The sequence below is a fragment of the Physeter macrocephalus genome, chromosome 6 (assembly GCF_002837175.3).
Source record: "Physeter macrocephalus isolate SW-GA chromosome 6, ASM283717v5, whole genome shotgun sequence".
Taxonomy (NCBI): Eukaryota; Metazoa; Chordata; class Mammalia; order Artiodactyla; family Physeteridae; genus Physeter; species Physeter macrocephalus.
This window is the reverse complement of record NC_041219.1, coordinates 55183330-55197191: the sequence shown is the minus strand read 5'-3', so window position 1 is coordinate 55197191 and position 13862 is coordinate 55183330. Positions and strand designations below refer to the sequence as shown.

The 13862-nt window shown below is 41.0% G+C and overlaps 1 protein-coding gene across 4 annotated transcripts in view; it reads right to left on the bottom strand.

Moving 5' to 3' along the window:
* The window catches only part of KDM5A (lysine demethylase 5A), an 83740-nt gene that overhangs the window by 31850 nt on the left and 38028 nt on the right, over positions 1-13862 (bottom strand). For all 4 annotated transcript variants that reach the window (XM_007117070.4, XM_007117072.4, XM_007117068.4 and 1 more), the window contains 5 exons: positions 7609-7790; positions 7099-7223; positions 6260-6410; positions 4695-4809; positions 1984-2339 (listed from right to left, as the gene is read on the bottom strand). In XM_007117070.4, coding sequence (XP_007117132.1) covers positions 1984-2339; positions 4695-4809; positions 6260-6410; positions 7099-7223; positions 7609-7790 — 929 coding nt within the window. The remainder of the gene's footprint in view (positions 1-1983; positions 2340-4694; positions 4810-6259; positions 6411-7098; positions 7224-7608; positions 7791-13862) is intronic.

The window sequence follows — 13862 nt, the reverse complement described above, 5'->3', positions numbered from 1 at the left end:
CCGCGGCACGTGGGATCCTCCCGGACCGGGGCACGAACCCGTGTCCCCTGCATCGGCAGGCGGACTCTCAACCACTGCGCCACCAGGGAAGCCCGACAGGGGTAATTCTGAATATGGGGAATTTGAGGTACCGATAGGACATCCTATTAGATTTAGATGAATAGATTTAGATGAATTCTATCATTTAGATGATAGAATTATCTAACAGGCAGACAGTATCTATAAAAAAAAAATCTATGTTACAGATGAGAATTTAGAGTTAATCAGTATAAAGATAGTAAATGGAGACAAGAAATTAGATGAAATTTCCAAGGGGTGTAAAGAGTGAGAAGTAGTCTAGGCCAGAATCTTGAGGAAAGCCACTCTGAAAGAGGCAGAGAGAGATGGTCAAAGACAAAGGAGGAAGATATCCAGAAAGGAATGGTGAGCAGTGAACCAATGCTAAGAGATGAAGAATACAAAGTATGCGTTTCAGAAAGACAACTCAACAGGATCTAGAAAAGGGAGGATTCACCTTCCCACTATCCCCACCAACCCCATCAGTCCTCTCTTTATCAACTTTATTCTCTTCACGACATTATCTGAAATTCGCTCACTCATTCACTTATTCACCTGTCTCTCCCCACTACGTCGGCTCTATTTTAGAGCAGGGACCTTGTGTGTCTTTTCCCTATGGCCTCCACAGCATTTAGAAACAGCACCTGGCGTGTAGTAGGTACTCCATAAATACTCACTGAATTGCAAAGATCAAGGGAAAATGTAACAGTTCTGTAACTAGGTCAGTGACAGTGGAGTTGAAGAAGAGAGATTCAAAAGGCATTCTGGAGGCAAAAATCACTAAAACTGGTTAAATGCAAGAAAAAGGGAAAAAGAAAATTTTCAAGTATTACTACCAATAAAATTTCACTCAGCAGACTACTGTCAGTTGTATCAGGTATACCAAATCATGGCCTGCATTCCAAAGTTATTTAACTTTTCCCATTTAATATGCTCCCACCTCCTAGAACTGTCATGAATCTGAAGACATAGAGTAATTTGAATGTTTCAGATAGGAAAAGCTATAAACTTTATTACGTATTCTCAGTGGCATCTGGAGAGCAAAATATCCAGCACACATGGAGCCTTTTCTTGGCTGAACAGAACTGTGTTGATTAAATCATCTAAGGGAAAGCCTATCAAATGCATCCAAAATAAGTGACTGGCAAAGTAATTAAGTACATGGAGACTTTGGAATGAAGTGGAAAAGGCTTTAAATTTGTGCTGTTATTTGACAACTATGTGATCTCTGTAAGCGTCCCAGTTTCCTCATCCTCACAAAGGAAATTACATACACACTAATCTTAGGTGCTGAAAAAATACTTTCATAAAGAGCATTACAGTCAAACTGATGGACGCTTTACTTCAATCTCACAAGTCCAATGTGTGCCAATGCTAACACCTCACACCCTCCTGCCTGATTCTCATCTCCCTCTACTTTCCCGCATGAATCCCCCACTCATGTAAAGACCACTTCACTTTTGCCACCTGAGCACATCCTACACATTCCTTAAGCTTAGCTGAGGATATTTCTTCTCTTACCTCCCCTTCCACTTCAATCCCACTCATTCTTCAAGGCTCTATGTAAGTTCTTAAGTTTCTCTCAAGCGTCTCTTCTGACCACCCAGGCTAACAACGACCTCTCCTCCTCTGAATCCTTCCAGCATTTTTCTGGAACTCTCAGTTAACAACGTACTGCAACACAGCTTTAACATTTCTTAGCTCCTAACTAGAGTATCAGTAATGGAAGGGCTCTTATTAAAACAAGTACTCTGCACACAGTGTGCACACAATACTTGAAACTGTCTGTATGCAGCCCAATCTGGTAACTTAGTGCCCAGTCAGGGAAGGCACAAAACATTTAATTAAGACCCTCATGTTCCTCCTCCCTTTCCACTCTCTAACCTAGTTATTAAAGACGTGACAGCCGCCAACAGATGTGCTCACCTTGCCTGCAGGCAAGCCTTGGCCTTTTCCTCCCATCGCTCAGAGACCGTGAGGAGCTCCTGAAGCTCAGCCATCGCTTTCTCCACGGCATGGTGGGGCGCCAGCCCCACCCCAGAGTCTATCAATTTCTTCATGACGTCCAAAGTGACCTGTTGTGGATCTGACAGGGTCAGTCGTACTTCATCCAACCATCGAGCCTGCTGCAGCTCCTGCTTTAGTCGGGCTAATTCAGGCAGCTCCACGTAGAGACCAGAGCCCGTATCTACCAACATCTGCAGTCTGGAAGAATCTGGGGTCTCATCCATCATGGCCTCCTGGGCACGCTCATGAAACTCTTCAACATCATCCAGTAGGTTCTGAGAAGATCAAAAGGAAAAAAGAAAAACAAAAAACTTAAAAGATACAAAATGAGTGTGGAATACATACAGTTCAGGCAAACTACCAAATTCTAGACGAATAATCTCAGCATCATAGCACCAAACAGATATGGTAAAGGCAAAATATGTTTCTCTGTAATTACATACTCCTACTTTTAAATATGATTAATTCACTCAAAAACTATTTAATGACTGCTGACTTAGTTACAGGCACTATTCTAGGCCTACAGCATTAAACAAAAATACAAAGTCCTTGTCTTCAAAGAACACATATTTTAATATAAGTGGCCAGACAGTGAAGACATGAATAAAATATTTCGGTTAGTTTTAAGTGCTATGAAAATCAAATAGGGCAATACAATACAATATAATACAAAAGTGATCAGAGGGGATTGGTGGGGAGAGGCATATTACTTTGCAATGACGATCACAAAAGACAGATGAACCAAAACTAAAATGAGGAGGTAGAGGAGGGAACCGCATGGAGACCTGGAAGAGAGTAGTTCAGACAGGGCAAATAATCACTGCAAAAGCTTTTAAAGAGGAATGAGCTTGTGCCTTGCTCCTAAGTGGCTGATGGAGAGCAAAGTGGAAGCAGGAGAAAGTAGTTAAGGAATAAGCAGAGGTCAGATTACGTAGTGCCTTGTAGATTAATTACAATGAGTTTGGATTTCATTTGAATGGCTTTGGGGAACCACTGGGAGGATTTTAACCACATGCAAGTGGTATGATTTTATTCCTATTTTATTACATAATCACTCTGGCTACTGAATAAAATCTAAACTTTCGGGGACAAGAGCAGAAGAACAGAGACCAGTTAAGAAGATGCTGCAGGGGCTTCCCCGGTGATGCAGTGGTTGAGAATCTGCCTGCCAACGCAAGGGACACGGGTTCGAGCCCTGGTCTGGGAAGATCCCACATGCCGCGGAGCAACTAGGCCCGTGAGCCACAACTATTGAGCTTGCGCGTCTGCACGGGTTCGAGCCCTGGTCTGGGAAGATCCCACATGCCGCGGAGCAACTAGGCCCGTGAGCCACAACTATTGAGCCTGCGCGTCTGGAGCCTGTGCTCCGCAGCAAGAGAGGCCGCGACACTGAGAGGCCCGCGCACCGCGATGAAGAGTGGCCCCACCTTGCTGCAACTGGACAAAGCCCTCGCACAGAAACGAAGATCCAACACAGCCAAAAATAATATAAAAATAAATAAATTAATTTTAAAAAAATAGCATAAGGTTCAGTGACTTGAATAGGGCTGGTTAAAGAAAAAAAAAGTTGTTGCAGCAACCTAAGTGGCAGATTCCAGTGGTTCAGAGCCTAACTGAAGCGGCTGAGGTGACGACTAGCAGTTCACTCCGGGAGGCACTTTGGAAATAATACGATAGGAACACCTGTTTAGAGACGGAATGTGGTGCATAAGGGAAACAAAGGGATCAAGAATTCTGATTCATTCGAAGGCTTTTAAGAGGTCTTTTAGTCTGCCAAAGGCAAATGCAGAGTATGCAACTGGATGTACGAGTCTGCAGACAAGAAGAGAGGCAGTCAGAGCTGGGAATCAGCTGGACACAGGTGATATTTAACGTCACCAAAGAAGATATTAAAGAAAGGGCCAAGACCCCCAATATACTCCAAACTTAGAAGGCAAGCCAAGGAGAAATCAAACAGCTTCCCTAAAGAGAAAGAACTGTGAACTGTGCATCTAAGAGAACCAGAGAGTATGGTGTCAGATGCTTAGAAAAGAAAGTCTCTCAGGAAGGAAAGCATGGTCAACGAGCAAAACGCTCTTATGACATGGGGTTAAGACAACACAACTGGATTTCACGGTTGATAATCTTGGTAAAAACCATTTTAGATACACAGCCATCGCCAAATCACAAAAACACACCACAAACTATCAAAAGATTACTAACTATGCAGATTCATGTATTTGACACTTTTCAGATTTTACATATTCATTAAACCATGAGGGCCCTGGTAATTTCAGAGTTCTGCATTTTTAAAAGTTCATGAACTAGTAATCACTGATACATTCAGATTCCTTTAACTAATTTTTTACATTTCAATTAAATCTAAGTTAAATGGAGGTTCTGGCTTAAAATTAATATAGGAAAAAATATTCTAAACTAGCCTTAGTTGCAGAATTTTAAAGGGGGAATCAAAGACTAAGAAGGAAGCCAAGAGATTCTTATTGCCTATTCAAAAACCTTAAATAGCAGCATCTATTTGAGAAAAGAAACAAACAGAACAAAAAAACGAATCTAGACACACTATTCTCTTTACCCAAAACAGGAGCCCATACTACAAAGGATATTGCCCAAAAAAGAATGTGATACTCCACCTTTACTTGTCGAGCTTGGCTGATGACACATGGAAGACTAAAAAGCTGTTGGACAAAGGCCTTCAACTCTTCCACTGTCAGTTTGGTCCGAGTCCTCCCACTATCTGGGCTCTGCCTGATGTGAAATAATATTGAGACGTAAGTAAGAAAAATTCACAGTCATTCCCGTATCAAAGGGGCTTCTAGTCTCTAGAATTCTAACCCAAGAAATCCCAGAACACTAGTGTTTGAGGGATTTCACTGCAATGGTGATCACTTCCAAATTAAGTGTTTAGCTCTTCAGGTAATGACTCAAAGATTCAACTCTCCAAGTTACAGTTCCTCCAATCTCTCAAGTATTAAACATTTCAAACATTTAATAAATTCCTCACAGTAAAATGTTAAGTTCACTGATAAAACTAAATCTTCTACCTCAAGAAACTTAAGATATAGAACAAAGACCTTTAAAACCTGGCTTAGGAGACTATAAACCCTCAGAAACTGATTCAAAACTATGTCAGTATGTGCATTTTTCTAAGAAAAGGGTCTCTAAGCTTTTGCCAGATCCTCCAAGGGGGTCAGCGACCCAATGACAGCTGAAGAGTCACTGATCAATGTTGCTAAAAAAAGCTCTCTGATAAAATAGAATATAAAAAAACATATAGGGCTTCCCTGGTGGCACAGTGGTTGAGAGTCCGCCTGCCGGTGCAGGGGACACGGGTTCGTGCCCCAGTCCAGGAAGATCCCACATGCCATGGAGTGGCTGGGCCCGTGAGCCATATAAAGTAATTAGAGACCCAATGTGAACTGCTATAGAAAAAGGCATTCAGATACAAGAAACGTGTTGGAATTACTAAGAAACAATACTACAGGGAATTAAACACACATGAATTACATGAAATTAAGGGCACATACTTCCAGCTCCGTAACAACAGCCTCCCCGGCACCCAGGTTACTCTTTGCTGCCACCTGCCTTCAGCCTGTAGTATCGTTTATTCACAAATGCTTAGTACACACCTACGCTGTGCCAGCCATGCTTCAAAGCACAGCAATAAGAAAAAGGATGCAAATCCCCAACATTCTATCCTAGCATACCTTCTAGTGGGGTTGGGAAAGGAAGAAGGAGATAAGATAATAAATAAGTAAATTCGTCTATCAGGAGGTGACAGGGACAGGAGAAAAACAAAGCAGGAAAGAAGAATAAAAAGGCTGCAATTCTACAGAGGTTATCAGAGAAGGCCTCTCCAAGAATGCAATGTCTGAAAAAGACTTGAAAGAAGTGAGGGAATAAGCCACCTGGGTATCAGGGGAAGAGAACTCCAAGCAGAGCCAAGAGCAAGTGTGAAGGCCCTAAGCAGGAAGACACTGGTGTATACGAAGAACAGAGGGAGAGGGTTCAGGGTGGAGCAAGAAAGAAGGGAGACCAGTAGGAGACAAGGTTAGGGCATTACTGGGGGAGGGAGAACACGGCCTCAAAAGACAGGGCAGGGCCTCACAGGCCAGTTAAGACTTTGCCTTTATTCTGGTCAAAACAAAACAAAACAAAACAGAAAACCACTGGAGAACTCAGCTCTTCTTAGTCTTACCTGTGCTTCTGCTTTTTGCTCAGAAGCAGCTGAGCCACAGAAGCACAGGTCTCAGCTTCTTTAACAGCATCCCTGAGTTTTCGAAAGAGATCATTTTCTGGATATTTCCTATCCTCAGCATCTTCCAGCATTACTCGTAATTCAATCAAATCTGTAAAAATAAATAAAAAGCCATATACTATGACCACAGAAAATAAAAAACCCTTCACCAACCAATTAGCAGAAACACACCACAGCTGTGAAAATCTCACCAATACAATAAAAGCTTATGACCAGGGCTTCCCTGGTGGCGCAGTGGTTGAGAGTCTGCCTGCCAATGCAGGGGACACGGGTTCGTGCCCCGGTCCGGGAAGATCCCACATGCCGCGGAGCCACTGGGCCCGTGAGCCGTGGCCGCTGAGCCTGCGCGTCTGGAGCCTGTGCTCCGCAACGGGAGAGGCCACAGCAGTGAGAGGCCCGCGTTCCGCAAAAAAAAACAAAACAAAAACAAACAAACAAAAAAAGCTTATGACCAGGTGCTTGTTTCTAAACCTTATAGACAATTTCTCTTTCTCAATAAGCCTTTAATGTTATAGTCCACTGGTAACAATGGGGTTCCCCAAAATATATGATACATCTACTGCAAGTTAGCTATTTGTCCCATTTTACATCAACTTTTTCACTTAAAAGAAGATTCTCAAACAGGAAATTAATTCTGTAGTGAACCAACCCATTAGTCTCAAATCTCATATGAAGCCTAGGATTTTTCCTTCCTGGAGGAAAAACACATAAAACAAAACAACACCTCTTTCAAAATGACAACCATTTCAGTGTATGCTTAAAAAAGGAAGAAACTTAACCTTTCTTGTGGTTGAAGTTGGCAGATAATGCTTCTGTAACACGACTGACCCAAGTGTCATAGGACTGTGCCCTGACTTTCACACCATACAGCAGAGAAGGGAGGTCCTCTAATGGGTAGCGATATCTAAAAAAAAAAAAACCACCACACAAGAAAATAAAAACTTCCAAAAACCAACAACTTGAAAATAAATTAAAATTGACATACAATCAGCTTAAGGAAAGTAAAATGGCCAGGGGAACGGGGTTTTGGTATATACATAAAGAGAAAATCTAAGAAGCCCACAGAGTTTTAATTCAGGGAGAGACAAGGAACATGTGAAATCAACTTGATAAAACAACTAACTTTAGGTGCCAAGTTTAGAGCCAACTTTAATGGGCTGGTCCTCAAGCAAGGAGGCAAACAGAAAAGAGGTTACCAGTCCAAACACAGGGAAGCGCTTTACAAAGGACAGTACTGACATTAATTTTAAAAGACAGTAACAGAAGTTTTACAAGAAACTTCTGGATACCTAAGACATTTTTTCTGCATGGGGCAGGGGCACAGATCAGCTGGATGGTAGAGACACACAAGCCGCTCAGGATTACAGGAACACGTGAGCGCAGAGAGAAAACAGGTGGTCCTGCACGCTGAACACTGTCGCTCATCGTCGGGAACAAGTTCAAACACTTCTTCTTCCGACATCAGGACACCCTGAAATACAACCGATGTCACCACATCAAGTCTTTCCAGTCCTTCAAGCATCAGAGAACTTAAGTTATTAAACTTTTTTCTACTCTGACAATATAAACATGGGAGGTACAATGGCACATCATCAAAATACTTTCTAAAAACACCACCAATTTTTTTTTTACGAGCAAGACTAAACTTTGGTGTCTAAGAATGCACATGTGACTGAGGAAACACTTTTAAATGCAGGAAATGATTACTACAAATTTTAAAAGTCATTTTGTTGTTGTTGTTTTGTTTTTTTTTGTTTTTGTAAAAGTCATTTTTTGAGGGAAGGAAAGGAACCTGTAACTGGGAGGTACTTCGAAGATGGCTGACAGATTTTTTTTTGCACAGTAAGCCAACATTTTTTTATTTACTAGTATTATTTCCTAATATATTTTGCCCTAAAAGCTTTTTTGTATATACAATTTTTAAAGGTTACATACTATTTATAGTTATTACAAAATATTGGCTAGCTGATAAAAGTTCTATTTCCTGACCATACTGTGATGACAACAAAGTTTACCACATAATAATTCACAAAGTTCTGTTTGTCTTATGTGGTTTTGTTTCCTATATAAAATAAGAAAAAGATAAATCGAAAATAAAAATTACTGAACCCAGGGACAATATACCCTTGAACCAGAAACATTAGTAATCTATAATCTAAAAATAACACTGATCAAACATATGCAAGGATAAAGAAATGTAAAATTAAACTATGCAAATCTAAATATAATCTAGTTCAAAAAGGCATCGAAAAGAAAGCTAATCTTTTTAAACAAATTTTATTCTATTTTTTTTTTTTTTTTTGGCCGCCCTGCTGCAGCTTGCAGGATCTTAGTTCCCCGACCAGGGATTGAACCCTGGCCCCTCAGCAGTGAGTGCAAAGTCCTACCACTGGACCACCAGGGAATTCCCAAGGAAGTTAATCTTTTATATACAGAATGGATAAACAACAAGGTCCTACTGTATAGAACAAAGAACTATATTCAATATCCTGTGATAAACCATAATGGAAAAAAGTATATATGTAAAACTGAAACACTGCCGTATAGAAGAAATTAACAACATTGTAAATCAACTATACGTCAATAAAAAAATATCAAAGTTGAAAAAAAAAAAGAAAGCTTATCAAATTCAGCATGCCACTTTAAGAAAGTAAAGGCACTTGAAGTGCATTTTACAAAGACTTCCATTCAATAGACAAGGGGGTTCCGTTTACAGTTTCTACTTACTTGAGCAAGGTACTTACACATCAGTAAATAAAGAAGTAAATCTGGGGGAAGGTAAATGCTGTGTATTATATCCCTTTCCAACTTAGAGATTAACAAATACCAGCATATTAATGGATCAGAGAAGTTTTACAGTAAAGAATTCCATTCATTTTATCTTGGTTCTTTGAAAAATTCAATAAAATTGATAAGCTTCTAGCCAGGCTAACTAATAAAAGAGAACATCACTACAGATGCCATGGACATTAAAAGTATAATAATGGAATACTAGGAACAACTCTATGCCCATCAATTCCTTGAAAGACACAAGCTGTCAAAACCTACACAAGAAGAAATAGACAACCTGAATAGGTCTGTATCTAGAGAGAAATTCAAACAATAATTAATAACCTCCAAAAACAGAAAGCACTGGACCCAGACAGGTTCTCTGGTGAATTCTACCAAAGATTTATGGAAAAAATTATACCGATTCTCTATAATCTCTTTCAGAGGATGGAAGAGTGGGAATATTTCTTAACTCATTCTCTAAGGCCAAGTATTACCTTAATACCAAAACCAGACAAAAACATCACAAGTAAAGAAAAATACAGGCCAATATCTCTTGTGAACACAGATGCAAAAATCCTCAATAAAATGTATGCAAACTGAATCCAACACTGAATATACACCACAATCAAGTGGGATTCATCCCAGGTATGCAATGCTGGTTCAACATTCAAAAATCAATTAAAGTAATCCTATTGATAGGCTTAAGAAGAAAAATCACTTGATCTCATCAATAAACGCAGAAAAAACATTTAACAAAACCCAACTCCTAGAGCTGGTAAAAACTCTCAATAAACTAGAAATAGAGTGGAACTTCTTCAACCTGATAAAGAGTATCTATTAAAAAAACCTATAGTTAACATTACACTTAATGAGAAACTTTCCCACTAACATCAGGTACAAGGCAAGGACGTCCTCTCCCACCACTCCTTTTTAACATCGTTCTGGAAGTCTTAGCTAAGCAATAAGACAAGAAAAGGAAATAAAAGGTATACAGATTGGGAAGAAAGAAACAAAACCACCTTTGTTCACAGATGACAAAATCATCTATGTAGAAAATCTGAAAGAATCAACAAAAACACTCTTAAAATAAACAATTAAAGCTAGGTTACAGGATAAAGGTTAGTATACAAAAGTCAATTTCTTTCCTATATACCAGCAATGAACAAGTGGAATGTGAAATTAAAAACATAATGCCATTTACATTAGCACCCCTAAAAATGAAATACGGTTGAAACTTGAACAACACAGGTTTGAACTCTGTGGATCCACTTACATTTGGATTGTTTTTCAATAGTAAATACTACAGTACTCTACAGTCTGTGGTTGGCTAAATCTACAGATGCAGAACCGTGTGTGCAAAAGAACAGTGTATACAGAGGGTTGACTATAAATGTTTTTTAAGTAATTTTATTTTATTTATTTATCATTTGGCTGCATTGGGACTTCATTGCTGTGCATGGGATTTCTCTCTAGTTGCAGCAAGTGGGGGTCACTCTTTGTTGCAGTGCATGGGCTTCTCATTGCGGTGGCTTCTCTTGTTGTGGAGCATAGGCTCTAGGCACGCAGGCTTCAGTAGCTGCAGCACGTGGGCTCAGTAGTTGCAGCACGTGGGCCCTAGAGTGCACAGGCTTCAGTAATTGTGGCTCACAGTCTCAGTAGTTGTGGCTCGCAGGCTCTAGGGTGTGTGGGCTTCAGTAGTTGTGGCGCACGGGCTCAGCAGTTGTGCCTTGCAGGCTCTAGGGTGTGCGGGCTTCAGTAGTTGTGGCGCACAGGCTTAGCTGCTCCGTGGCATGTGGGATCTTCCCGGACCAGGGCTCAAACCCATGTCCCCGCATTGGCAGGAAGATTCTTAACCACTGCGCCACCAGGGAAGGCCCTGACTATAAATTCTATGTGGATTTTCAATTCAGTGGAGGGTTGCCACCCCTAACCCCCACATTGTTCAAGGGTCAACTGTACTAAGGTATCGAACAAAATATGTACAAGGAAGAAAACTACAAAACTAATGAATGAACTCAAAGAACTAAGTAAATGGAGAGATATTCCATGTTCACAGAGAGAAACTCAATACTGTCAAGATGTCACTTATTCCCAACTTAAATCTGTAGATTCAGTGCAATCCCAATCAAATTTCTAGCAAGTTATTTTATGGATATTGACAAACTAATTCTAAAATTTATATAGAAAGGCAAAAGACCCATAATATACAACTCAACACTGAAGAAGAACAAAGTTGGAGAACTGACACTACTCAACTTCAAGACCTACTATAAAAACTACAGTAGTAACCAAGACAATGTGGTGGTACAAACGAAAAAATAGACAATAGATCAATGGAACAGAATAGAGAGTCCACAAACAGTTGAAAGATTACGTCCACACTATCACCTGCACGCACGTTTACAGCAGCTTTATTCATATTACCAAAACGTGGAGGCAATCGATGTCCTTCAGTAGGTGGTTAAATAAACCACACAGACAACGAATTATTATTCAGTGCCAAAAAGAAATGAGGTATCAAGCCATGAAAAGACACAGAAGAACCTTAAACACATATTACTAAGTGAAAGAAGGCATTCAGAAAAGGCGACATACTGTATGATTTCAACTATATGACATTCTGGAAAAGGCAGAACTACAGATAGTGAAAAGATCAGTGTTTGCCAGGGGTTTGGAGGGGGGACAGAGAAGGTAAACAGGGAAGTGAAAATACTCTGTATGATACCTTAATGATGGATACAGGTCATTATATATTCATCCAAAGCCATAAAATACACAACACTAAGAGTGAACCATAATATAAACTATGGATTTGGGATGATTATGATGCGTCAATGTAGGTTCATCAATTATAAAAAACTTCCCACTCTGGTGGGGGATACTGGTAACACAGGAGGCTGTGCATGGGTGGGGCAGGGGATAAATGGGAACTCTGGACCTTTTCTCACTTTGCTGTGAACTTAAAACACTCTAAAAAAATAAAGTCTTGTTAAAAAAAATAATACAATACAAAAGGTTAATAAAAAAACATGATCAGGGCTTTCCTGGTGGCACAGTGGTTAAGAATCTGCCTGCCAGTGCAGGGGACACAGGTTCGAGCCCTGGCCCAGGAGGATCTCACATGCCACGGAGCAACTAGAACGGGAAGCCACAACTACAGAGCCTGTGCTCTAGAGCCTGCGAGCCACAACTACCGAGCCCGCGTGCCACAACTACTGAGTCTGCGCTCTAGAGCCCGCAAGCCACAACTACTGAGCCCGCGTGACACAACTACTGAAGCTTGTGCGCCTAGAGCCCGTGCTCCACAACAAGAGAGCCCACGACAGTGAGAAGCCCTCGCACTGCAACAAAGAGTGGCCCCTGCTCACTGCAACTAGAGAAAGCCCGCACACAGCAACAAATACCCAACACAGACAAAAAAAATAAATAACTTACTAAAAATAAATAAATAAATGAACATAATCAAAACAAAGCTTTAAGAATACAGGTCTATCGGGCTTCCCCGGTGGCGCAGTGGTTGTGCGTCCGCCTGCCGATGCAGGGAAACCGGGTTCGCGCCCCGGTCTGGGAGGATCCCACGTGCCGCAGAGCGGCTGGGCCCGTGGGCCATGGTCGCTGAGCCTGCGCGCCCGGGGCCTGTGCTCCGCAACGGGAGGGGCCGCAACGGGGAGGCCCGCATACCACAAAAAAAAAAAAAAAAAAAAAAAAAAGAATACAGGTATAAAGTGAGAACAGTAACTGTAAGGCATATATTAACATATCCCCAAAATGTAAAAAAAAATGTTTTAAGAAGATGCATTTGTAGCTTACTCTTTGTTGTTTCTTTCAGAGGTAGTTCAAGTAAATAGAAAAAGAAATCTATCCATTTAGCAAATATTCTTATTTCTAAGTTAACTTAAATTCTTAAAAATAACCAGCATTAAATACTTTGTAATAATAGTATTTATATCATTTCTAAAATGTATAGTTTTATATTTTGGTTTATAGATTTTTTCCCCCATTTGTGCTAATAAGAAGAGTAGTTAATTAAATTGGATCAGCTGTACTTTTCAGATCCAAATTGCTAGTCCACTGTATTCTTCCTTAGCTTAAACCTATTTTCATTCTCTTAAGACTCTTCAGATCTAGGGCTTCCCTGGTGGCGCAGTGGTTAAGAATCCACCTGCCAATGCAGGGGACACTGGTTCGAGCCCTGATCCAGGAAGATCCCACATGCTGTGGAGCAACTAAGCCCGTGTGCCACAACTACTGAGCCTGCGCTCTAGAGCCCATGCTCCGCAACAAGAGAAGCCACCGTAATGAGAAGCCCGTGCACCACAAGGAAGAGTAGCCACCACTCGCTGCAACTAGAGAAAGCCCGTGCGCAGCAGTGAAGACCCAACGCAGCCAAAAATAAATAGATAAATTTATTTTATAAAAAAGAAAGAAAGAAAGTGGACTGTACGAGAGCAGGAGGAAGCATGGTACAAACCCAGTGAGGCTACCTATGCAGGGAGCGTTAGGGAAAATGGGCCTAGATATGGCTGAAGACATAGATTTTCTCATTTACTATCCATTTCAATATGATCAATGTTTAGTTTATTCTAAGCATTCAAAATCCCAACACTGGGTTATTCAGTCCTTCTTATATTCATTAAAAACTTAGGGTCTTCCCTGGTGGCGCAGTGGTTGCGCGTCCGCCTGCCGATGCAGGGGAGCCGGGTTCGCGCCCCGGTCTGGGAGGATCCCACGTGCCGCGGAGCGGCTGGGCCCGTGAGCCGTGGCCGCTGGG